The following is a 27,235-nucleotide window of genomic DNA, read 5'->3' as shown; positions in this document are numbered from 1 at the left end:
TTCTGTTGTCTCGTTTAAAGAGGAAGGCAGAACATTGTTATCCCCATTTTACAGTTGAAGAAAATGGAGGTCAAAATGAATTGGCCAAGGCTACGTAGCTAGTAAGTGGAAGAACTTTTATTTCTAAGTGGTTATTTGCATAGAGGTATTTAAAGTGGATAAACTCTCTAAAGGAATGAATAAGAATTATTATTTTTTTAAAGATTTTATTTATTTGAGAGTGCCTGAGTGGTTCATTCAGTTGGGTGTCTTGCCTTGGGCTCAGGGTCCTGGGATCGAGTCCCGCATTGGGCTTCCTACTTCTCAGGAGGCCTGCTTCTCCCTTCTGCCTCTGCCTGCTGCTCTGCCTACTTATGCTCTCTAGCTCTCTGTCAAATAAACAAATAAAATCTTTAAAAAAAAAAAAAAAGGAAAGAAAAAACCTTTTATTTATTTGAGAGAGAGTGAGCAGGAGCTGTGGGGGACAAAAGGGGTGGGAGAAGCAGATTTCCTGCTAAGCAGAGAGTCCGATTCTGGGCTCAGTCCCAGGACCCTGGATCATGACCTGAGCTGAAGGCAGACATTTAACCCAGGTGTTCCATTAGTAATTATTATTATCATTAAAAGATTTTTATTGAGAGAGAAAGAGCTTGAGAGCATGTGTGCGCAAGTGGGGGAGGAGCAGAGAGAATCTCAAGCAACTCTGTGCTGAGCAGGGCTAGATCCCATGACCCTGAGACCATGACCTGAGCCAAAATCAAGAGTCAGGTGCTTAACTGACTGAGCCACGCTGGTGCCCCCAAGGAATGAAGAATTACTGATAAATTGTTTAGAAATTGTGGTTTCATCATTTACTAGTGTTCTAACTCAGGTAGCAAATATTTTTGAGCCTCTACCATGTGTGAAGCCCTGTTAATTCCAAATTAATGTATACATTCATAACAGTGAAAAGTAAGGACTCCCAAGGCTTATTTGGGGAGGAATATGAACAGGAATCATAAAGAGAAGAGAGGTGCCTGGCTAGCTCAGTTGGTAGAGCATGCCACTCTTGATCTTGGGGTTGTGAATTCAAGTCCTGTACTGATGTAGAGATTACTTAAAAATAAAATCTTGCAAAGAAAAACAAAAAAAGGAAAACAAAAGGAAAAAAAGAAGAGCCTCAGCTGCATTTGCAACTTATATCATGATGACCCTTTTAAAAACCAAAGCTGAGAAGTAAATTTATTAGATTAGCCTTAAATGTTCTTCTTTCCAAAATAATTTATATTCATATGTTGTGGTCCTTGCTTACCGTTTAAAGGGAAGATAGATTTCTTAATTTTGGATTTTTCCTTCTTTTTTCATAATAAATGTTTAAAGTGTATAAAATGTGCTTATTTCCATTGTTTTCATATTCTTCATGTCAGCTTTTAGAAAAATTTACAAATCTGCAAATATGCCACTTGTTTATTGAAATGAGAACTACCCAGAGGAGGAACTGAATAGCACATTGGGGTATATAACAGGCTTGCTTTTCTTATTTTGGGTTCCATGCTGGCTAAGCACCATTAACAAACAGGCAGATCCACTTTCCTCATTACCAAATAATTATGGGTTTCATTAAATGGGTAGAAGTCTACAAATGTATAGTTTAGAAATAACTTTTACGGTCAGACCTGGTGTCTACCAGTATGAATATCTGTTACAAGGAAGAATACCTGTTTGCAAATGGGGAAAGGAAATCTGCCTAAATATAACGTAACATTTACTGTCTTCAAGGCTTGACCACTTCTTTTGAGTTTGATTTGAAGAAGTTGTGAATATTTGCTTTTTTTCTCTGTAGGGGTTAAAGGTAGGTTGAATGTATATTTCTGTACCCTAGTTTTTGTTTGCTTCATCTGAAATTGGCTATCAATGCTAGCAAAAATAAGGGAAAGGCAACTTAGAAGCATGTATAAAATATTGTTCCAGAAATCTAGTGAGAACTCTATCAAACCTTGAGGGAAAAGGTTTGGCTTACAATGGAATACTCTTAATTTCTTAGTGTTGTATATTTTTCCTCTGTAGATCTAAATACAGTCTATTTGTTACATAGAAGTTTTAGTGTATCAAAACTATACAAATAGGTTAATGTTACGACATGCAAATTAGTCTTTTTAATCCTTTTCAAATAAATTGCATAATTTAGGTTCCAGAAGAAATGTCCATCAAATAGATTTGTTGGAAATTATGTCTTTTTAAACTCTTCTGTTTTTGCTTTTGAAAATAGTGGAGAATATTCTTGATGTAAATTATACCCTTGCAGAGAGGGAAGATCTTGGTTTCCTTTGTTTGAGGGAACATCTTCCCTAGCTGAGAATCTTCCCTTATACTGCTTAATAAAATGATTGTGTCCAGACTTCCTCAGGTTTAAGTTAAAACCAAATTGCCCGATTTAATAATTACTCTTTTGGCATTACCATCTGGGTTTAGAACAACTTAGTTTGGTGGTAAAAGAAATGATTCTCTTTTGGGTTTATTAGGTCTTGTAACAAAGCATGATTTCCCACTCCGAGTCTCCCTGTATTTGAGTTTTGGCTGTCTTTGCCATTTACTTCCGTTGCTGTTCTTGAGGTTGGTGGGAAGGGCCCTGGAGGGGAGAAACACGTCTGTGGTTGCTGCCGGTTGCAGCTGGAAAACCTAGTCAAGGAATGTAGGGGGAGAGAATGAAAAGAAAGAGGGAAAATAGGGAAAGAAAAAAGGACAGACAGAGCAAAGAGATAAAGACAGGGGGAGAGGGAGAAGGTGGGAGGAAGCAAATGAGAATGGTATAAATGGTAAGATGAAACCAGTAGTTGCTTCTAAAACAGCTTTCTTATCCTTGATAGAGGCCTTTTTAAAGTGGTGCCTGAGCCTGTACCATCATTTCTAGAAATTTTTTAAAAGATTTTTTAAAATTTATTTACACGACAGGCAGAGATTACAAGTAGGCAGAGAGGCAGGCAGAGAGAGGGAGAAGCAGGCTCCCTGCTGAGCAGAGAGCCCGATGTGGGGCTCGATCCCAGGACCCTGGGATCATGACCCAAGCCGAAGGCAGAGGCTTTAACCCACTGAGCCACACAGGCGCCCCTGTACCATCATTTCTACAAAGAAAACTTCTTTATCATTTTGAAGATGTTTCACATATTTATAACATAAATGAAAAGCATATTTTTAATGTAATTTTTTGGAATAAGTAGTGTGTTCAGTTTATTAAAAAAATATTTAGAAGGTGAAAAATCTTTTCCCATCCTCTACTGGTACAGGTAGGTCTCCTCCTACCTAAAAATGGCTTCTTGCGTATGCTTCCAGAGTGGGTTTAAAAAAAAAAAAAAATTTATTTATTTATTTATTATTATTTATTTATTTATTTATTTGAGGCAGGGAGGGAGAGGGAGAGAATTGGGGAAGGGTTAGAAGGAAAGAGAGTCTTAAGCAGACTCCAGGCTGGGCTCAGTCTCATGACCCCAAGATCATGACCTGAGCTGAAACCAAGAGTTGGATGTTTATCTGACTGCACCATCCAGGTATCCCTCCAGAGATTTAAAGAATTAAGCAAATATATGTTTGCCGCACTTTTAGTTTTACCACAGAGGTATTTTGCTCTATGTATTAGTTCAGTTTGCCATAACAGAATACTTTGCACTGGCTGGCTTAACACAGATTGAGAGGGAGGGAGGATACAAGAGAAAAGGGCACTAATCCCCTCATAGAGGGTCCCAGACTTGTACACATGTCATCTTGCAAGCATATAAATGTATTTGTGAGAAAAATGCCCAGTGGTGGTATTATTGAGTTAGTTTGTTTTTGATAGTTATTGTCAGATTTCTCTTCTTTAGGGTGTACAGTGCTAATGCCTGAGTGCTTACCTTCCGTCAGCCTTGTCAGGGTAACATATTAATTAGAATGGAGAGAATGTAAAAGTTTGTTATGTTGAAATGGTATTTCAGTGTAGTTTTAATTTGCTTCTATCTTATGAGTGAGTTTTAGCTACAGTTTTGAATGGGATTTTATCCTGTTTTGCCATCATGGTATTTTTAAAATAACTAATTTTGAATATTCTGTATTAATGTAATACTGATGTCTTAATTTTTTTTTAATTTTATTTATTTATTTGTCAGAAAGAGAGAGAGTGCACGCACACAAGCAGGCAGAGTAGCAGGCAGAGGCAGAGAGAGAGAAGCAGGCTCCCTGCCGAGTAAGGATCCTGATGTGGGACTTGGTCCCAGGACCCTGGGATCATGAACTGAGCTGAAGGCAATGGCTTAACCAACTAAACCACCCAGGCGTCCCTTAAAATTTTTTTTGTTACTGTTAGATTCTTGTTAATTCGGAGAGATGCTTTTTTTTTTTTTAAATTTATTTATTTATTTATTTATTTATTTATTTATCGGGGGGGTGGGGAGCACACAAACAGGAGGGAGTGGCATGCAGAGGAAAAGCAGGCTTCCCACTGAACAGGACCCTGGATCATGTTCTGAGCCAAAGGCCATTCTTAACTGACTGAGCCACCCAGGCGTCCCAGAAAGATATGCTTTCATCCTAGAATATACAGTGTATATTTTAAAGTAATATTTAAAAACTCTTACAGAAGTTTGTAGCTATACAGGTTGTGGAATCATTTGATTATATAGATATTTATAATTAGGAGGTGATCTGTTTCCTAGCAATAGGGAGTTTGAAGGGTGTGTGTGTGTATGTGTGTGTGTGTGTATTGCTACCAAACTGTTACTTAAAAGATCAAGAGACTGGGATGCTTGGGTGGCTCAGTCAGTTAAGCCACTGCCTTCGGTTTAGGTCATGATCCTAGGGACCTGGGATCGAGTACCGTATTGGACTCCTTGCTTGGTAGGGAGCCTGCTTCCCCTCACCTGCCTCTCTGTCTACTTGTGATCTCTCTGTCAAATAAATAAATAAAATCTTAAAAAAAAAATCGAGATTTTTCTTTTATTTAAATTAAAAAATGAGCCTTTTTATTTTCTGCGTTTTTAAAAATAATATTTATAGGTACTTTGAGGGGGGTAGCTTGAGTGTTTGAATTTGTTGTTACTTAGATCATAAATATGAAATTTTCCAAAGAAGAATTAACTCTTTTTAGTACATTAATAAATGAAGGAAAGCAAACATTGATTGTTGTATCTTGTGTGGTTGTCCCTCCTTTTTTTTTTTTTTTTGTTCAAATATGAAGGAAGAAAAATACTTTTGTTTTTCTTTTTACTTTCAATTTAGAAAGAATTAGTCCAAAGGAAGAAAACATTTCTTTATACTCATTTCTTGAATTATGCTATTACAGAAAAGAATGTTACTCTTGAGTGTATTTGGGAGCTAAGTATGGTTTAAAACCGGAGAGAGAGAAAAAAATAAAATAAAACCAGAGAGAGATACATGCCAAAATGGAATGAGAGAATAGATGTAGATAGCGAGGGTGGCAGTGAGACTTCCAGTACCTCAATATTCTCTAGGTCTGTGGTGTCTTAGTCTTACTGAAATGGCTATTGTGAAGACCTTTTAGAAGTATATGAGGGATAAGTATCACTATGTGAGTAAGTTATGGTACCAGAAAAAGTTTTCTACTTAAAAAATTTTTAATTATAAATGCAATGTTGCTCTTATTTGCAAATTTTACTTTTGAAATAACAATTTCCTATTGAGAAAAACCTTTAGAGTTTCAAGAGATGAGTGATGTACACACATTTAGGTTAAGGGTTATCTAACACATGAGAAAACTGAGGCCCAGAGATTGATTTGACCAAGGTCACTCATGGCAGTAGTCCGTGGGAAAATCAGAACTAGATCCTGTATATCTTTTATGAGTTTATTCCACAGTATAACATTACCTTGCACTTAAGTTTTAGAAACTTAATTTTGAACATAAGAGGTATTGAAAAGCCTACTAGTAACGTCTGAAAGTCCTGTTCATAGGTAAGAGCTATACCCTATTTTTGTTGGCAAACAATGCTGCCTTCGGCTGATGTGAGGAAATAGCTCCCTGTTCTTCATTAAAGGATGGGAGTTAAATTGGTTGTAACCTCTTTGGAGATCAAGTTGGTGAAAAGCCTAGAAACAACGCTGTTCATAAGGTGACTGGTTAACTATATGATACTGCCATAAAATAGATGACTATGCAGATGTTAAGAATGAGTTAGACCCTTATGTGTCAATATGAAACCATCCCTAAGAAAACTTAGGTGAGAAAAGCAAGGTACAGAGGTGCCTGGCTGGCTCAGTCAGTTAAGTATCTGCCTTCGGCTTGGGTGATGATCCCGAGGTCCTGGGATCGAGCCCTGCATCGGGCTCCTTGCTTAGTGGAGAGTTTGACTCTCCCTCTACTGCTCCCCTCGCTTGGAGTCTCTCTCTCTCATATTTTTTAAAAAAAGTTCAAAGCCATAAGAAAAAAAAAATAAGCAGGGTACAGAACTGTGCATATAATTGCAAGCATTTGTTTAAAAAATAAAGTGTGTGTGTGTGTGTGTGTGTGTGTGTGTGTACATGTGCATTTGTAGGTGCATAGAATATCTCTGAAGAAGTACACAAGAAATTGAGAGAAATCCTTGTCTCTGAGGAGGGGAACTGGTGGCGAGATGACAGGGTTGGATAATGTAATACATAGTAATGCTTGTTGGGAGACAGTTCTTCCTCTGTCCCTTACTGTTTTTTCTCCCAAAATTTGTATAGCAAACAGTCTTAGAAGATATAGTATCTTCCTTGTGAACAAAAGTCAGTTTATTTACCATCCAATATAATAAACATAAGGTCTCCTTGCTGCAGAAGTCAGGCTGACTTACTGCCCACTGAAAGATCTGGGTTCCTTGTACACAAGGTTCCTCACCTGTATGACAGCCTCCTGCCGGTGCAGGCATCTCTGGTCCTCTGCGTTGCCCTGTGTGATGGGAACTATGGCTGTGGCTGCTGAAGTCTCTTGTCTCTGTCTCAGGAGTCTCATGCCTTCTGCCAGCATCCATGAAACTGGGCTGACTTGTTAGCTTGCAAGCCGGGTAACATCTCAGGCCGTTCATTGTCGACAAAATGCCTACTAGGTAATAATAGTAATAATTTCTCTTTTTAAATTTTTTTAATTTTTTAATTAACATATAATGTATTATTAGCCCCAGGGGTACAGGTCTGTGAATCGCCAGGTTTACACTTCACAGCACTCACCATAGCACATACCTTCCCCAGTGTCCATAACCCAACCACCCTCTACCTACCCCACTCCTCCTGGCAACCCTCAGTTTGTTTTGTGAGAATAAGAGTCTCTTATGGTTTGTCTCCCTCCTGATCCCATCTTGTTTCATTTAACAGTAATAATTTCTTAACAGAAGTGGAAGTCTTAGAGCTTTTTAGGTCCCATTGTTCTGACTTGAAAATGTCAGGTTAAGAAGATAAGACAAATCTAGAAAACTGATCTAGAAAATGAGCCTAGATCAAAGGAATTTGCCTGTGGAGGAGTTGACTTCCTGCAGTGGGAGAGAACCAATATTTGTTGAGCATTAACCATATTGAAATACACTTCAAAAATATATGGGTTGAGGGGCGCCTGGGTGGGTCAGTGGATTAAAGCCTCTGCCTTCGGCTCAGGTCATGATCTCAGGGTCTTGGGATCGAGCCCCGCATCAGGCTCTCTGCTCAGCGGGGAGCCTGCTTCCTCCTCTCTGCCTGCCTGCCTCTCTGCCTACTTGTGATCTCTGTCAAATAAATAAATAAAATCTTCAAAAAAAATGGGTTGAACTATATTAATCTCTTTCTTTCCTCATTATAAATCTGTAAAACATATTCTTATCCCCACTTACAGCTGAGGAAACTCAGGACCAGATGTTTTATCTACCCAAGGTCACACTGGAGATCCTACCTGTATCTTTCTGGCCCTAAGCCATGTTCTTTCCATTATAATAAACAACTTTCTAGCTTTCTTGAGATGTTAGAGGTGACTTTCTACTTTTCCCTGTGGAAGTTTTTTCTGTCCCATCATCACTGAAGCTCTGGCCTTTTATCTGCATCAGGGATTTCTTAGTTGTCTCTAACAATCAGATTATGTATAGGATTCTTTTTTTTTTTTTTTTGGTCTTTATAGGCAAACATTTTACAACTATACTTCTCAAACTTTCTTGCTGAGTAATCTCTCTCTCTGTCTTTTTTTTTTTTTTTAGAGAGAGCGAGAGAGACCTCTCTCTTGTGCACATGTGCACACAAGGTGAGTGTAGCTGGGGAGAGGGGGAAGGTGAGGGCAGAGAGAATCTCAAGCAGACTCCCTCCTAAGCACGGAGCCCAGCTCTTAATTTCAGCTCAGGTCATGATCTCAGGGTTGTGAGATCATGACCTGAGTTGAAATTAAGAGTCAGTCGTTTAGGGGCACCTGGGTGGCTCAGTGGGTTAAGCCTCTGCCTTCGGCTCAGGTCGTGGTCCCAGGGTCCTGGATCGAGCCCTGCATCGGGTTCTCTGCTTGGCGGGGAGCCTGCTTCCCCCTCTCTCTCTGCCTGCCTCTCTGCCTACTTGTGATCTCGGGCTGTCATATAAATAAAAAAAAAAAAGAGTGAGTCGTTTAACCAAGTGAGCTACCCAGGTTCCCCACTTCCTGATAGTAGGTAACTTAAGTGGATCTAGTTTGTGATTTCAAGTAGTCCGTTGCTGGTGTAACTTCCCTGAGAGTTTTCTGTGCTATCTTCAAAATTCATGACAATTTTATATTCTACTCTGTATCTGTTGCTTCCAGAGGTCAGTAAATAATATCCTGAGTTCAGGGCCAGTTGAGAAGACACAGGAATCAGACAGGACATAATTAAATTGGCAGGTTTTGTTGTTGTTGTTAATTGTGATAAAATATACATATAAAATTTACCATCTATTTTTTAGGTGTGCTATTTGGTGTCACTAAGTACATTCACATTGTTGTCCAGCTATCACTACTATTTTTTTTTTAAAGATTTTATTTATTTATTTGAGAGAGATTGAGAGAGAACATGAGCAGGAGGGCTGGAGGGAGAGGGAGAAGCAGACTCTGCGCTGAGCAGGGAACCTGACTTAGGGCTTGATCCCGGGATGCTGAGATCATGACCTGAGCGAAAGGCAGATGCTTAACACAACTGAGCCACCCAGGTGCCCCTCTCGCTACAATTCATTAGAATTTTTCATCATCCCAAACTAAAACTCTGTACCCGTTAAATAATAATTCCCCATCCCTCACCCCAACCTTCAGCCTCTTGGAACTGCTATTCTATCTTCTGTCTCTGATTTTGACTACTCTGGGTACCTCATGTAAGTGAAATCATGCAATATTTGTCATTTTGTGTTTGGCTTATTTCACTTAGCATAATGTCCTCAAGTTTCGTCCATGTTGCAGCATGTGTCACAATTTCCTCCCTTTTTAAGATTGAATAATATTTGATTGCATGTATTTGCCACGTTTTGTTTATCCATTCATCTGTTGGTGTACGTTTGGGTTTGTTTCCATGTTCTGGCTGCTGTGAATAATGCCGCAGTGAACATTGGTATAACAAGTATCTGTTCAAGTCCCTGCTTTCATTCTTTTGGTATATACCCAGAAGTGGAATTGCTGGGTCATAAAACAATTCGACATTTAACTTTTTGAGGACCCACCTTTGCTGTTCTCCACAGCAGCTGTACCATTTTATATTCCCACCAACGGTGCAGAAAGGTTCCAGTTTCTCCACATCCTTGCCAACTCTTGTTATTTTCTGTCTTTTGTTTGGTTTTGATAATAGACATTCTAATGGATGTTAAGAAATAGTTTTATGGGGCGCCTGGGTGGCTCAGTGGGTGAAAGCCTCTGCCTTCGGCTCAGGTCATGATCTCAGGGTCCTGGGATTGAGCCCCACATAGGGCTCTCTGCTCAGCGGGGAGCCTGCTTCCCTTCCTCTCTCTCTCTCTGCCTGCCTCTCTGCCTACTTGTAATCTCTGTCAAATAAATAAAATCTTAAAAAAAAAAAAAAAAGAAATAGTTTTATTACTGGAAAAGCTCACTGAAGGAAGCAGCAGCAGTTAATGGGGTGAGGTAGGTTTGCTGTTTCCACCCTGGAATTAGGCATGCTTATTTACCTAGTCACAGGTGTTTGGAATACTCAGGTCTTTTCTCTGTCAGAGCAGATAAGAATGTCTTCTTTGGGTAGGAGGCAGAGCCAAGGGAAAGTGCTCAGAAAGGGTGAAACTTTCATGCCCAGCTGTGGAAGGTGTCAGGGTAAGAATGGGGAGGAGAGGACAGGAGCTCTCTGGAGAAGTTCTCCACGTGGAAATGTGTCAGGAGGGAGCAAGGAGGTTTTTTTTTTGTTTGTTTGTTTTTGTTGTTGTTTTAACATTTATGAGAGTTTTTATATTAAAAATGTTTTTACTTCTTACAGCCAACTGAATTTGCTTTAGAATGCAGTCTGGTTTTATCCCGTTCTTCCAGCCACCCAGCCCAGTTTTGGGTATGTGTAACTTAATTTGGGAAGTAAGTACATATAGGAAGGAAATGGTCAGAAGAGCAATGGTTGTATGGTCACATTGGAAAGTTTTAAAAAATTTAATCTATACCTAATAATAGAAATAGTTCTGTGCCTGAAAAGGTGAATTATGCCACCTATTCAAGATAATTGAACATTTAAAAACTGTTTGGTTGTAAAAATAATACGATTTTAAGTTGGAAAATGTGAAACAGTAAAGGGGCAAAGTAAAACCATCCATAATTCTTCCCATTTAGTGATAACCATAGTTACTATTTTGTGTAGTTTTATTCTGTGCATATTTTTATAGGCTATATAAAATTTGATAGTCTGAGTTTTTAATGATCTTAAAATACTTTCCCATGTTGTTAGAAACTCAAGAACATTTTACTTGGTGAATACTATTCTGTGATACTTCCTTTTTTTTTTTTTTTTTTAGTATTAAATTCCAGTGTGTAATCTGTGATACTTCTTTTTTTTTTTTTTAAGATTATTTATTTATTTGACATAGAGAAAGAGATCACAAGTAGGAAGAGAGGCAGGCAGAGTGAGAGGGGGAGGCAGGCTCATGCGGGGTTCGATCCCCGGATCCGGGGATCATGACCTGAGCCAAAGGCAGAGGCTTAACCAACTGAGCCACCTAGGCACCCCAATCTGTGATACTTCTTAATCATTCTCTTGATACCTTCATTGAGCTTGTTTGTTTTCTTCCTCTCCATTTCCTTTTTTCTTTCTTTCTTTATTATTTTAATTATTATAAATAGTGCTACAGTGGACACAGTTGCATATTATTTTTGCCTCATTTCTAATCATTTTCTTAGACTAGATACCTGGAAGTAAATTTCTTGGGCCCAAGAGCATTAACATTTTTTTTTAAAGATTATTTATTTATTTATTTATTTGACAGACAGAGATCACAAGTAGGCAGAGAAGCAGGCAGAGAGAAGGGGAAGCAGGCTCCCTGAGCAGAGAGACCCATGCAGAGCTCGATCCCAGAACCCTGGGATCATGAACTGAGCTGAAGGCAGAGGCTTTACCCCATGAGCCACCCAGGTGCCCCGAGCGTTAACATTTTTAAAAAATTTTAATTCCAGGGGCACCTGGGTGGCTCAGTGGGTTCATCCTCTGCCTTCAGCTCGGGTCATGATCCCAGGGTCCTGGGATCGAGCCCCGCGTTGGGCTCTCTGCTCAACAGGGAGCCTGCTTCCCTCTCTCTCTGCCTGCCTCTCTACATACTTGTGATCTCTCTCTGTCAAATACATAAATAAAATTAAATTAAAAAAAATTTTTTTAATTCCAGAATAATTAAGATACAGTGTTATAGGAGTTTCAGGTGTTCAGGTGTACAGTATAGTGATTCAATTCTGTACATTAGCGCAAAGAGCATTAACATTTTTAAGGTCTTGGCAGAAAGAGAGTACCTTTCACTTGACTTCATACTTTTGAGTATAGACTAAAACACAGTTGGAATTAAAATTTTATCTGAGTTTGATTAGAGTATATATGTGAGTTTATTTTATTTTTTATTTTTTTGCCAGTGACTCAGAATTGTTTTGTGGTTTTATAGAAACATTCTGCTTCCATCTTCCCATTGCTTAAATCGTTCGGCAGAGATTCTTAAACATCTGTTATATCCCAGGCTGTACACTAGGTGCTGCAAAGAACCCTAGGATGAATAAGAAGCAGTCACTGCTCTGCAGAATATCTTTTTACAGCAGAAGGAGGTACATGTGTTGCAGTCACTCCCACCTGTTGTCAGTTGCTTTTTCCTTAGCTAAGCCGGCGGCTGTCCCTCTTCATCACGCTATTTATGCTATTAAGGGAGTGAACCGAAACTAAGCTAATTTTGGAGGACAGTTTTTGCTTCGTAGAAGATAGAAATTTTGATCTGTGGCTTGACTGACTACAGCCTGCTTAAATTCCTGACTGCAGTTAAATGTGGTAAGGAGTCTAAGACTAATTCCTCTACCTGGGTTCTGGAAGCCACCTCTCTCCCATTTCCCTCTTTCTCCTGCCTTGAGTCTGTCTTTCTATCTCCTTTACTTTGGGTACTTAGAACTACTCTGTCTGAAGGCTACGTCCTTTTAACCAGTCTTTTTTCTCCCAGCTTCTCTTAATACTGCCAGCTGGCTGTGCCTTCATCATTCCATTGATCTGTTGTGTCTTGGTTGTTAAATCTAATAGAAACTTCTTAGTCTTCATTTTATTTCTCCCCCCAGTACCTTTGAACATGTTTGACCACGAACTTATTTGAACTGTTCCTTGTTTTCTTCCTGCTACTCAGTTACTACTTCTTACTCTTCTCTGTACACCCCTTGCCTCTAAAACTTTCCTTCGGGTTCTTTCTTAGACTCTCTTCCATCTCTTGTCATTTTATAATCCTTCTTGGGTGATTTTATTTGCTCTCATGGCTTTAAAGCCAGTTACATGCTTATATGCTGATTACTACAAAATCTTTTCTTTTTTTAAAGATTTTATTTATTTATTTGACAGAGAGAGATCACAAGTAGGCAGAGAGGCAGGCAGAGAGAGAGAGAGAGAGGCGGAAGCAGACTCCCTGCCCAGTGGAAAGCCTGATGTGGGACTCGATCCCAGGACCCTGAGATCATGATCTGAGCTGAAGGCAGAGGCTTAACCCACCGAGCAACCCAGGCGCCCTGATTACTACCAAATCTATATGTCCAGAGCAAATCATGCTACCTTATTGGATATCTCCCTGTGTAAGTCCCATAGATCCCTGAAATTCAACATGGGAAATTGTAACAAACCCGAAACTTCCCAGTAAAGGTATTAGTATCTGCACAGTTGTTCCAGCTGGAAATCGGGGGTGGCCCTGCCCCTTCTGTCTCACCCTTACTCTCACTGTCAATCTCTTTTTCACTTCACATCTGATCAGTCCCATGCAGTCATTTCAGCCTCAGTCACTATCGACTCCTATGTCTTTGTTTAAAGAATCCTAGGTCTCTAGTGAAATAACCTTTCCCATTTGTGTGACAGCTAAAAACTAAGTCCCAATGTGTGTCTCCTCTAATAGGAGCCCTTGTCATTGTCTTTTTCTTCAAGGAGATGTATTTCTCTTATATTAGACTATCGTTTGGGGATGGAAAGAATTTGCCTTTTTTATTTTCCCTTTTTTTTTTTTTTTAAGATTTTATTCATTTATTTGAAAGAGCGAGAGCACGAAAGTGGGAGGGTCAGAGGGAGAAGCAGACTTCCCACTGAACAGGGAGCAGGGAATCCATGCAGGATTCAACCCTGGGACTCCAGGATCATGACCTTAGCCGAAGGCAGTCACCCAACCAACTGAGCCACCCAAGCGCCCCCCCATCCCTTTCAGTGATTTCAGAGTGCTTTGCATTTAGAAGGTACTGAGTAATTATGCTGAAGTGAAATGAAAGGATTTAAGACTTAAGAAAGTAGCTTAACTTTAAAAGCTTCTACATATCTTCAGTCTGATCAAGAAGGGGTAAGAAATAAGTATGTTATAGTAATGGAGACTTAGGAATTGAAATAATCGTTATTAACGTATTTTGGAGAAGATGAAGCTCACATTAACTATAATAATGCCACTTGGCATAGTTCAGTTAATCTTGTTTTTTACAGACCATCAGCCTCTAGTATTAATCCCAATTGAATGTTAACAAGTTTAGAAGATTGGAATATACCCAATTTGTTCAGCAGGGTAGTTGCTGAAGGCCTGAAAAAGAAATTAACTTTTTCATAGCTTATTTTTTAGTGTATTAGTTTTTTGGACCATCATTTCTACTTCATAGAACACAAAATATCAGTATGATATGATCAGACTCGAGTGTTCCTAATTGAACAACTAGATTTTATTCATATTAACAGGTACATTAAAAATCTCCTATAAAATGTCACACATCTTATTTTATTTTTTATTTTATTATTTTTAAAAAAGATTTTATTTATTTATTTGACAGACATAGAGAGAGGGAATACAAGCAGGGGGGTGGGAGAGGGTGAAGCAGGCTTCCCACTGAGCAGGGAGCCCAATGTGGAGCTCCATCCTAGGACCCTGGGATCATGACCTAAGCCAAAGGCAGACTCTTAATGTCTGAGTCACCCAGGCACCGCTATTTTATTTTTTAAAAGATTTTTTTTTATTTTAAAGAGTGTGCATGAGCAGGGGGAGGGAGAGGAGGAGGAAAAGAATATCAAGCAGACTCCATGCTGAGCACGGAGCCCAACTTGGGGCTTGATCTCACAATACTATTGATCATGACCTGAGCTGAAACCAAGAATTGGATGCTTAACTAACTGACTGGGCCACCCAGGGGCCCCTTTTTAGTTTTTTTATTTAAATTTTGCTTAGTTAACATACAGTGCAGTATTGGTTTCTGGAGCAGAATTCAGTGATTCATCACTTACGTACAACACCCAGTGCTCATTACAGCCCATCTAGCTGATCACTCATCTGCCCATCCCCCACCCACCTCCCTCCATCAGACCTCAGTTCTCGTTTGAGAGTCTCTTATGGTTTGTTTCCCTCTCCCTTTTTTCCCCCCTTCCCATCTGTTCATCTGTTTTCCTTCTTAAATTCCACAGATGAGTGAGATCATTTGCTGTTTGTCTTCTCTGACTTACTTCACTTAGCATAATGTGCTCTAGCTCTGTCTGCATTGTTGCAAATGGCAAGATTTCATTCTTTTTGATGGCCAAGTAATATTCCATTGTGTATATATTACCAGTCTTTATCCATTCATCAGTCGATGGACATTTGGGCTCTCCCCATAATTTGGCTATTATTGATAGTACTGCTGTAAACATAAGGGTGCTTGTTCCCCTTTGCTGTATTTTTGTATCCTTTGGGTAAATACCTAGTAGTGCAATTGCTGGATCATAGGGTAGTTCTATTTCCTTTACTTTTTGAGGAGCCTCCATACTGCTGGCACCAGATTGCATTCCTACCAACAGTGCAAGCGGGTTCCCCTTTCTCCATATCCTCGCCAGCACCTGTTTTTTCCTTGTGGTGTTCATTTTAGCCATTCTGACAGGTGTAAGGTGGTATCTCATCATGATTTTGATTTATATTTCCCTGATGATAAGTGATGATGAGCATCTTTTCATGTGTGTAAGCCATCTGTTTGTCTTTGGAAAAGTGTTTAATCATGTTTTCTGCCCATTTCTTAACTGGATTATTTATTTTTTGGGTGTTGAGTTTGATAAATTCTTTCTGGATTTTGAATACTAACACTGTATTACATATGTCATTTACAAATACCTTCTCCCATTCTGTAGGTTGCACTTTTTTAGTTTTGTTGATTGTTTCCTTCACTGTGCAGAAGCTTTTTATCTCAAGTCCCAATAATTCATTTTTGCTTTTGTTTCCCCTCTGGCGATGTGTCTAATAGGTTGCTACGGCCAGTGTCGAAGAGGTTGCTGGCTGTGTTCTTTTCAAGGATTTTGATGGTTTCCTGTCTCACATTTAGGTCTTTCATCCATTTTGATTTTCTTTTTGTGTATGGTTTAAGGAAGTGGTCTAGTCTCATTCTTCTGCATGTCACTGTCCAGTCTTCCTAACAACATTTATTGAAGAGACTCTCTTTTTTCCATTGGATATTTTTTCCTGCTTTATCAAAGATTAGTTGACCATGTAGTTTGGGTCCATTTCTGGGTTCTCTCTTCTGTTCCATTGATTTTTGAGTCTGTTTTTGTGCCTGTACCATACTGTCTTAATGACTATAGCTTTGTAATGTAGCTTGAAATCTGGAATCATGATGCCTCCAGTTTTGTTTTGTTTTTCAAAATTGCTTTGACTATTTGGGGTCTTTTATGGTTCCATACAAATTTTAGGATTGTTTGTTCTAGTTTTGTGAAAAATGCTGATGGCATCTTGATAGGGATTACATTAAATATGTAGCTTGCTTTGGGTAGTATAGACATTTTAACAATGTTCTTCCAATCCATGAACATGGAATGTTTTTCCATTTCTTTATTTCCTCTTCAATTTCTTTCATAAGTGTTCTGTAGTTTTCAGAGAACAGATCTTTTACTTCTTTTGTTATGTTTATTCCTAGGTATCTTACTATTTTTGGTGCAATTGCAAATGGGATTGATTCCTCAATTTCTTTTTCTGCTGCTTCTTTATTGAATTCTGCACATTGATTTTATATCCTGCAACTTTGCTGAATTCATGTATTATTTCTAGCAATTTTTTGGTGGAGTCTTCTGGGTTTTCTACAGAGAGTATCATGTCATCTGCAAATAGTGAAAGTTTGACTTCTTCCCTGCTGATTTGGATTTTTTTTTTTTTTTTGATGCCTTTTATATCTTTTTGTTGCCTGATGGCTGAGGCTAAGGCTACCAGTACTGTTCAGTAGTAATACTGAGAGTGGACACCCTTATCTTGTTCCTGACCACAGTGGAAAAGCTCTCAGTTTTTTCCCTGGGGATGGTATTTGCTTTGGGTCTTTTGTATATGGCCTTTTTTGATGTTGAGATGTGTTCCATCTGTCTCTACTTTGTTGAGGGTTTTTATCAAAGATGGATACTATGTTTTGTCAAATGCTTTTTCTTTATCGTCAGCATCATATGGTTCTTATCCTTTCTTTTATTAATGTGGTGTAGCACATTGATTGATTTGCGAATACTGAACCACCCCTGCAGTCCCAGAATAAATCCCACTTGATTGTGGTGAATAATTCTTTTTTTTTTTTTTTTTTTAAGATTTGATTTATTTATTTGACAGAGATCACAAGTAGGCAGAGAGGCAGGCGGGGGCAGGGTGGGGGGGAAGCAGGCTCCCCACTGAGCAGAGAGCCCGACATGGGATCTGAGCCGAAGGCAGAGGCGTAACCCACTGAGCCACCCAGGTGCCCGTGGTGAATAATTCTTTAACATACTGTTGAATTTGATTTGCTAGTATTTTATTGAGAATTTTTGCATCCATGTTCATCAGGCCTAAACTTTCCTTTCTAGTGGGGTCTTTGGTTTTGTAATCAAGGTAATGATGACTTTGTAGAATGAGTTTGAAAGTTTTCCTTCCATTTCTATTTTTTGGAGCAGTTTGAGAGGAGTAGGTATTAACTCTTCTTTAAATGTCTGTTAACTCTTCTTTAAATGTCTGAGCCTGGGTGGCTCAGATGGTTAAACGTGTTCGACTCAGGTCATGATCTTAGGGTCTTGGGATGGAGCCCAGCATTGGGCTCCCTGCTCAGCAGGGAGTCTGCTTCTCCCTCTCCCTCTGCTAATCCTCCTGCTTGTGCTCTTGCTCTCTGGCAAATTAAAAAAAAAAAAAAAGATTCCCCTAGGAAGCCATCTGGCCCAGGACTTTTGTTTGTTGGGAGATTTTTGATAACTGATTCAGTTTCTTTGCTGGTTATGGGTGTGTTCAAATTTTTCTATTCCTGTTTCAGTTTTGGTAGTTTGTCCATTTTTTCTAGATAGCCCAGTTTATTGTCATACAGTGTTTTGTAGTATTCTCTTATAATTGTATTTCTGTGGTGTTGCTGGTGATCTCTCTCTTCTTTCCTTTGTGAATTTACCTATTTGGGTCCTTTCTCTTTTCTGTTTGATAAGTCTGGCTAGGGGTTTATCAGTTTTATTACTTCTTTTGAGGAATCAACAATTCGTTTTTTTGGTCTATAGTACTGTTTTTGTTGTTGTTTTGTTTCTTTATCATTTATTTCGCTCTAATCTATATTTCCTTTCTGCTGGCTTTAGGTTTTATTTGCTGTTCTCTTTCTAGCTCTGTTAGGTGTAAGGTAAGGTGTATTTGAGACTTTTCTTGCTTCTTGAAGTAGGCCTGTATTGCAATATAATTCCTTCTTTAAACTGCCTTTGCTGCATCCCAAGGGTTTTGGACTGCTGTGTTTTCATTTTCATTTTTGCTTCCATGTATTTTTTTAAATTTCTTTGATTTACTGGTTAACCCAGTCCTTCTTTAATAGGATGTTCTTTTTTTTGTTGTTTATTTTTTGTTTGTCAGAGAGAAATAGAAAGAGCACAAGTGGAGTGTCAGGCAAAGGGAGAAGCAGGCTCCCTGCTGAGCAAGGAGCCTGATGTAGTACTCAATCCCAGGACCCAGGGATCATGACCCGAGCTGAAGGCAGATGCTTAACCAACTGAGCCACCCAGGGATCCCTTAGTAAGGTGTTCTTTAATTTCCATGTATTTGAAGTCTTTCCAAATTTTTTCTTGTGGTTGATTTCAAGTTTCATAGTGTTTTGGTCTGAAAATATGCATGGTATGATCTCAATCTTTTTGTACCTTTGAAGGCTGATTTGTGACCCATTATGTGATCTCTTCTGGAGAATGTTCCGTGTGCACTCGAAAAGAGTATTATATATCCTGCTGCTTTAGGATGAAAAGTTCTGAATATATCTGTTAAGTCCATCTAGTCCAGTATGTCATTCAAAGTCATTGTTTCCTTTTTGATTTTCTGCTTAGATGATCTATCCATTGCTGTGGGGGGGGGGTGTTAAAGTCCCTTACATTATTGTATTGTTATCAAGTAGTTTCTTTATTTAAAAAAAAATTTTTTTTTAAGATTTTATTTATTTATTTGACAGAGAGAGAGAGATCACATAAGTAGGCAGGCAGAGAGAGAGGGGGAAGCAGGCTCCCCACTAAGCAGAGAGCTTGATGTGGGGCTCAGTCCCAGGACCCTGAAATCATGACCTGAGCTGAAGGCAGAGGCTTAACCCACTGAGCCACCCAGGCACCCCACAATGAGTTTCTTCATTATTAATTTATATATTTGGGTGCTCCCAGGTTGGGGGCATAAATATTTACAATTATTAGATCTTCTTGAATGATAGACCCCTTAATTATGATATAATGACCTTCTTCATCTCTTGTTACATCTTCATCTCTTGTTACATCTTCATCTCTTATTACTCTTTTTTTTATTTTTTTTAATAAAGATTTTATTTTTTATTTATTTGACAGAGATCACAAGTAGGCAGAGAGGTAGGCAGAGAGAGAGAGGAGGAAGCAGGCTCCCTGCCGAGCAGAGAGCCCGATGTGGGGCTCGATCCCAGGACCCTGGGATCATGACCTGAGCCGAAGGCAGAGGCTTTAACCCACTGAGCCACCCAGGCGCCCCTCTTTTTTTTTTTTAAAGATTTTATTTATTTATTTGACAGAGAGATCACAAGCAGGCAGAGAGGCAGGCAGAGAGAGAGGAGGAAGCAGGCTCCCTGCTGAGCAGAGAGCCCGATGCGGGGTTCGATCCCAGGACTCTGAGACCATGACCTGAGCCGAAGGCAGCGGCTTAACCCACTGAGCCACCCAGGCGCCCCTCTTATTACTCTTTTTTAAAATCTAGTTTGTTGGGCGCATGGGTGGCTCGGTTGTGGGGCATCTGCCTTCAGCTCAGGTCATGATCCCTGGGATTGAGCCCCGTATCGGGCTTTCTGCTCAGTGGGGAAACTGCTTCTTCCTCTCTAGCTCCCCTGTGCTTGTGTTCCCTCTCTCACTATCTCTCTCTGTTCTAAATAAATAAAATTAAAAAAAAAAAGAAAGCTATAGAAAAAATAAAATCTAGTTTCTCTGATATTAAGTATGGCTACCCCAGCTTTCTTTTGATGTACATTAGCATGATAGATGGTTCTCCATCCCCTCACTTTCTTCCTTTTTCTTTTTTAAGATTTTATTTACTTATTTGATACAGAGAGCAGAGAGAGAGCACATGACCAGTGTGGGGGTGGGGGCAAAAGGAAAGGGAGAAGCAGACTCCCCACTGAGCAGGGAGCCTGGCAAGGAGCTTTGACCTGAGCCAAAGGCAGACCTTTAACTGACTGAGCCCCCCAAGATGCCCTTCTACCTTTCAGTCTGAAGGTATCTTTAGGTTTAAAATGAGTCTCTTATGGGCAGCATATAGATGGGTCTTTTTAAAAAATCCATTCTGATAACCCCTATGTCTTTTGATTGGAGCATTTATTCCATTTACATTGAGAGTAATTATTGAAAGATACACATTTAGTGTCATTGTATTACCTGTAGAGTTGGTGTTTCTGGTGATGTTTTCTGGTCATTTATAGTTTTTATTGCTTTTGGTCCCTTTCCTCCCCACTCAAAGAGTCCCCCTTAATATTTCTTGAACGGCTAGTTTAGTGGTAATGAGCTCCTTTAGTTTTTGTCTGGGAAAGTCCTTGTCCCTATCCCTTCTATTCTGAATGACAGCCCTGTTGGATAAAGAATTCTTGGCTGCATGCTTTTCCCATTTAGCCTGTTGAATATTTCCTGCCACTATTTCTGGCCTGTCACATTTCTGTGAAGATATGCTGCAAACCTTACCTGTCTTTCCTTTTAGGTTAAGGACTTTTTTATCCCTTGCTGTTTTCAGGACTCTTTCCTTGTCTGTGTATTTTGTGAGTTTGACTATGATATGCCTTGGTGATGGTCAGCTTTTGTTGAATGTAATGGGCATTCTCTCTGTTTCTTGGGTTTCGATGTTTGTGTCCTTCCCAAGGTTAGAGAAATTTTCAACTATAATTCGTTGAAATATACCTTCCACCCCTTTTTTTCTCTCTTCATCTTCTGAAACTCCTGTGGTACAAATATTTTTACATTTTCATAAGTCACCGAGATCCCTAGGTCTACGTCTGTGGTCCATTACCTTTCTTTCCCTGTTCTTTTCAGTGTCATTATTTTCCATAATTTTATCTTCTCTATCACTGATTTGCTCTTCTGCTTCGTCCATCCTCATTTTTGTAGCCTCCATGCATCTCAGTTACAGTATTTTAAATTTTGGCCTAACCAGATTTTAGTTCTTTTACTTCTGGAGTAAGGGATTCTCTAGTGTCTTCTATGATTTTTTCAGGCCCAGCTAGTATCTCTATAATTGTTTTAAATTCTGGTTCAGACATCTTACTTAGATCTACATTGATTAAATCTCCGGTCATCAGTTCTTCCTGTTGTTTCTTTTGAGGTTTATTCCTCTGTCTTGTCATTTGGGAGAGAGAAAAAGAGGAAAATAAAACAAAATTAAAATTTAAAAATTGAGGAAAAAGGAAAAAATACATAAAGGAAGCTAGATCCTAGGTATATTTTGGTCTACTTGTTACGAAAAGCTCGATTGACAAAAGATAGGGGTACCTGAGTTGCTCAGTCGGTTGAATGGCCAACTCTTTTTTTTTTTTTTTGAAAGATTTAATTTATTTATTTGACAGACCGCAAGTAGGCAGAGAGGCAGGCAGAGAAGCAGGGGGGGAAGCAGGCTTCCCACTGAGCAGAGAGCCCAACGCGGGGCTTGGTCCCAGATCAAGGTCCTGGGATGGAGCCCCCTGCGTTGGGCTCTGTTCTCAGCATGGAGTCTGCTTGAGGATTCTCTTTCCCTCCCCCTCTGCCCCTTCCCTGCTCATGCTCTCTCTTTCTCTCTCAAATAAATACATCTTAATTCTTTTTTTTTTTAATTCTATAAGGAATCACAAGTTGACATTTTCTCATTTCCGAGGTACGTAGAAATGACACATAAATTTCCAGGTGCAGTTCAGTTTCGTTCACAGGCCATAGCGTGCGCTACAGGAATATTTTTCTAGTGAAATATCACAATTTCATTATTCTTGTACTTTGATACCGTTCCTTGGAGTTACTCCACGAAGAGCGGCAGTTCACTGGGGAACCGTGTAAAATATGGAATGCTTCATGAATTTGCATGTCATCCTTAGTATATATGCTGCTGAAGCGAGCACAAATAAATATGTCTTTTAAAAAAAAGAAAAATGGTAGATGGGGTGCCTGGGTGGCTCAGTGGGTTAAAGCCTTTGCCTTCAGCTGAGGTCATGATCCCAGGATCCTGGGATTGCGCCTCGCATCTGGGCTCTCTGCTCAGTGGGGAGCCTGCTTCCTCCTCTCTCCCTGCCTGCCTCTCTGCCTACTTGTGATCTCTGTCAAATAAGTAAATAAAATCTTTTTAAAAAGAAAGAAAGATGGTAGAAAGAAAGAGAGAAAAATGGTAGAAAGAAAAAAGTAAAAATTAAGAAATATATATATAAAATAGTAAAATTAAAACTTTAAAAATTGCTTTCTGTATCCAAAAAATAAAACAAAAACAAAGTAAAATAAGAAATAAAACCCAAAGGATGCTGGATCCTGTTTTCATTAGCAGTGAAGCTTTGCAGCACTCTGTGATCAGTAGACTTGGTGTGTGAGGGGGTTTGTGCTGGTTTTCTGGTGGAGGGGCCTGCTGCTCTGATTCTAAGGTGGAACTGCCCTAGTGGGGATGCTCCTGCAGAGAGGAGTGGGGCTTGATGTAGTGGCTCGGTTCTGCACTTGGTGGCGCTGTTCAGCTCCCTGAGGTGGATTAAGCTGGCTTTGACCTGTTCTCTCCAGAGTGGGAAATGTGTGCCACCCCTCTTCAGTAAGCCTTCACAGATGCCCCAACATTGACCCTATGTTACTGGTTTCTGTCACATCCCTGCCTTCACCCTGCCTGTGCCCTAGCTGTCCTGCCAAACGGTGAGCACTCCTTTGTTTTATCTCAAGTGTAGGTGTGTTTCAAAATTCCACACTTCAGAGACCTCTGGGGGAGGTCGCCCTGCCTTGTGGCCAGTGGCAGCTTGTCGCAGGAGACAGCTGCGCTATCTCTCAGCAGTTTGGCGTTTGTGGTAGATCACAGCACACGGCTCATGCCAGGGTTTGAAGCCCTCACTTGGAGTTTTTGTTCCTGTACTGGTGAGTGGGACAGTTTGACGGTGCCTGCAAGGCCCTTTGCCCACAGAGAGGCCATGTCACCTCTACCAAATGCACTCCAAGCAGGGGCACCACTTCTCCCTGTGTGACCCTGAGGATCCTCAGGCTGCCTGGTGCTGCGGCTCAGCTCTGCTCTCCCATTGGAGAACTGCTTAGTTCCCCAGGTGCAAACCTGGCAAGGTCTCAGACTGCAGAAACTTTGAAATCTGTACTTCACTGTGTAGAAAACTGGCAGTATTGTAACCCTCTCCTTTCTCCCCATCCATGATTTTGGGGAAGAGTTCTCTTGTGCAGTGCCCTGCTATGTTTTCACTCTTTTTTTTCTTTTTTCTTTCTTTTCTTGTGCTTTCTCTCTTCCTCCTTTCTGGATGCTCCCTCCACTGTCAGGGCACCCTCCCCTGGGCAGTGCCCATAGCTCTTTTCTCCCACTGACTGCAGCTCCTACATTCCACTTGTCGTTTTTCTGGTTTGTAGATGTGCACCTTTGTTCTATAAGACTTCCACTCGATTTCTTGGGTATTCATAGTGATTTTGTATTTATCCAGCTGTGTTCAAGGGAGGGGGTAAGCTTAGGGTCGCCCTATTCCGCAGCTGTCTTACCTCTCCAAAATTCACACATTTTAAATGGGAGCAGAGCATAAGGGAGGTACTACATGAGGAGTCTGTTACAAGGCCAGAAAAGGAGAAAAGGAAAAGTGAACAAAAGGCGTTCACTCACAAAGCTGTTTATGTTGACCACCAGATGGCGCAGTTGTTCCATATCTGCTGCTTGCACGGCTGGAAGGATGAGAAGCAACAGTGCCATCCAGCTGTTTTGAAGCACAGGATGTTCTTAAGTTGACTCTTTGTAGCCTCAGATGCCTATTTCATGAAGTGAAAGCAGGCTGGCATGTTATACTTAATTGCACATTTGAGTATCATAGCCATATCAATATTGCCCTTGTCGCTTTTGTGAGAAAGTGAACTCTTTGGATACAAGCATGGACAAAACACTAACATTTAAAAATTGAACATAAAACATTACTGAGAAGTACAAGGATATACTTTGATTTTATTTTGGGAATGATTCTACTGGAATTGTATCATTAAAAATTCATTGGTAGGGGCGCCTGGGTGGCTCAGTGGATTGAAGCCTCTGCCTTCAGCTCAGGTCATGATCCCAGGGTCCTGGGATCGAGCTCCGAATCGGGCTCTCTGCTCAGCAGAGAGCAGGCTTCTGCCTGCCTCTCTGTCTACTTGTGATCTGTCTGTCAAATAAATAAATAAAAAATCTTTAAAAAAAATTCACTGGTAACTATTAAATGACTGATACAAATAACTTAAATGTGACCAAGATGAGGATTAGCTGTAGTAATACGAGAGAGACTGGACAAAAGTTATGGAGATGAGGCATTCTCTTCAGTTACTTAGAAATGAAATTTTTACTTGTTTTTTTTTCAGTTGTAAATATATACTGAGGTTTTCAGAAAGATTCTTTCCACAGTTCACATATGCATTTAAAGAATATAATTGTCTTAGAACCAGAGCAATTGAACTACAATTGAATTGTAATGTTTTTATTCTGTGCTAATAGTCATAGTATAGTTATGAAGCCTTGGTATAGAGAAACTAGATTATAAGGGCTTGGAAAACCAAAAATGGTGAATTATGGACTATTTTGATATTTTGAAGAAATATTTAATCTAGGTTATGTGGCACCTTGGGCTTTTTGTGGATGGATGCATCATATGTATAAATAAATAAGTAAATATTCAGATTATGAAAATATAGGTTAGAATGAACAAATAAGTTTTTTCCTAATTTATAATTGACATACAACATTATATTAGTTTCTGGTACACAGCTTAATTTGGTACACATTGATTTGTAAACATTGTGATATGATGACCACAGTGTCTAGTAAACATCTCTCACCATATATATTATACTTTTTTTTTCTTGTGATGAGAACTTTTAAGATTTCTCTTAGCAACTTTCAAATATGCGATATAGTATTTTTAATATACTCAATGTGCTGGATATTACATCTCCAAGACTTAATTATTTTATAGCTGGAAGTTTGTATCTTTTGACCACTTTCATCCATGTTACTTATTACTCCACCCCTGGCAACCATCAGTCTATTCTCTGTATTTATGAGTTCTTTTTTAAAAATTATTTTTGGGGTGCCTGGCTCGCTCAGGCAATGGAGCATGCCACTCTTGATCTCAGGGTTGTGAGTTCAAGCCCCATATTTTGTGTAGAGATAACTTAAAAATTAAAAAATTCTTTTAAGAGGTATTATTTTTTTTAGAGTCCACATATAAGTGAAGGAATAAATTTTGAAGGCAAATATAGTTGAGGAAACCTGAGCTTCCCTAAAGAAGAAACAGTGGAAGAACTCTGGGAAGTTATTTTTGGGCAAAATCCATGAACATTGGGATTCCTGTGACCTCAAAGAGTTGTTTAAGACTAAAGCTTGGGAAAGATGTGGGAGCCAGACGAGAAAAATATCTTCATGCTTTTTTAAGTACCAGTGGAACTGAAAGAAAAGCTTTACTGTGACCTGGGCTGCAACTAGAGGAACTCTAGCAAAAACACAAGGGCTTGGGTTTCCAGAGAATCCTTTCTTCTAGATATGGGCTCTAGAAAGTATTGAAATGAGAATTCAGCTGATAATGTCAGTTTTAACATGACATAACATATAACAACCTTTGTCTTCTTGAGATTTAGTGACCTTTTGAAACCCAAAGGACTTGATGAGTTTCACTTAATAGACAGTATTGCTTGCTAGCCTTAGAATGGAAGAAAAATATAGGAAAAAAAAGCATAGTCATGGGCTCAATTCTTTATTTGTAGATTTGATCTTTATTTTCAAACCCTTTGAAGAAATGAGATTAGAAAGACACTCCACATTGAGTTTATTCTTGAGGCATCCCCCTACTCCCCAGTAGTAGCACTAGAATGTTATATTTGGTCATTTCATTTTCTTGAGAAAGTCTTTATCTTCAGCCCTTTTTATTTGTCATTGGGATCAATTTAAATCTGTTTTGAACTTTGTTCTGTTAGTTGTGTCAGCTAGCTCTTCCTTGGTTTACCTTTAATGTATCCATGTTTTAAAGGTTGCCAGTTGCCTCACACTTCCAGTTTCCGTTACGCTGGTTAGCTGAAATTTTACCATGTATCTCTGTGATTAGGGATAGTAAAGAAAATTAATGATGAATATCCATTGCATTTTATAGTGTTAAATTAAAACTTTAGGTGAGTTTTAAAGGAATTCCAGTGTAAGCCATGAAATAAAAAATGAATGTATCAACAAGATATGTCAATGTAGGTCTCCTTTACTTTTCATAAGTATAAGGGACCTTAAAATGTTGGAAAAGAAATATCAATGAGATATTGCATTTTTAAGAACCACTATAGCAGAATATATGTGTAATAAGTGAAAAAATGGGGCAGGAAATAAACTCAATTGTAATAAGGACTTTATTAAAATCTTTCCATTGACAAAACTTACAGAGAATATTTTGCCTCATACCTGTCTGAAGTGGAGTGGGAGTGAGGTGTCACAGTCTGATCGTTTTGGAAGCCCAAGGAATCAGAGACAACAGATTGGCCTCTTATGTGTCCTACCAGAGTTTGGAGCCACTATTCAATTTAGAGACCTTTTTTGGCTTTCTACAACCATAAAACCATTTTATTTCTTTAGTAGTGAATTGTTATAAAATATTTTTATTTATAATTATATATTTATAGTATATTTGTTTTATATTTATGTAATGATTTCCTATTTGAAATATTATATAATAACTTATGGGAGATTATATTTGTTTTGAAGAAATCTAGTAAAATAAAGACCTATGGATATCAAATTTGGTAGATTAAATACCTCTTCGTTAATCTGTAAATCTTCTGAAGAAAGTTTGAGGCATTCGTAAAACACATATATATATACAGCTGTTTTTAAAGCTGTTCAGTTAACTTCCTGATATTTCTAATTTTTATTGACTTCGGTGCATTCTGATCTTTTGAAACAGTGATCACATGGAAAATGTATATGGCTACTTAATGAAGTACACCAACCTTGTCACTGGGTGGCAGTACCGGTAAGTGATTATTCTGTGTCACATCCCTCTCCTAAGAGACCAGAAATGGGGCTGATAATTTTATATTCTGATATTATTTCT

At 39.1% G+C, this 27,235-nt stretch overlaps 1 protein-coding gene across 1 annotated transcript in view; it reads left to right on the top strand.

The window, feature by feature from the left end:
• The window catches only part of LOC111155012 (oxysterol binding protein like 11), a 95,304-nt gene that overhangs the window by 7,769 nt on the left and 60,300 nt on the right, over window positions 1-27,235 (top strand). Inside the window, exon 2 of the mRNA XM_022515005.1 lies at window positions 27,086-27,154. Coding sequence (XP_022370713.1) covers window positions 27,086-27,154 — 69 coding nt within the window. The remainder of the gene's footprint in view (window positions 1-27,085; window positions 27,155-27,235) is intronic.

Source organism: Enhydra lutris, unplaced genomic scaffold, assembly GCF_002288905.1.
Source record: "Enhydra lutris kenyoni isolate GAN:26980312 unplaced genomic scaffold, ASM228890v2 scaffoldscaffold39, whole genome shotgun sequence".
NCBI lineage: Eukaryota > Metazoa > Chordata > Mammalia > Carnivora > Mustelidae > Enhydra > Enhydra lutris.
The sequence above is the reverse complement of the archived record's forward strand: the minus strand, read 5'-3'. Positions and strand labels throughout refer to the sequence as shown.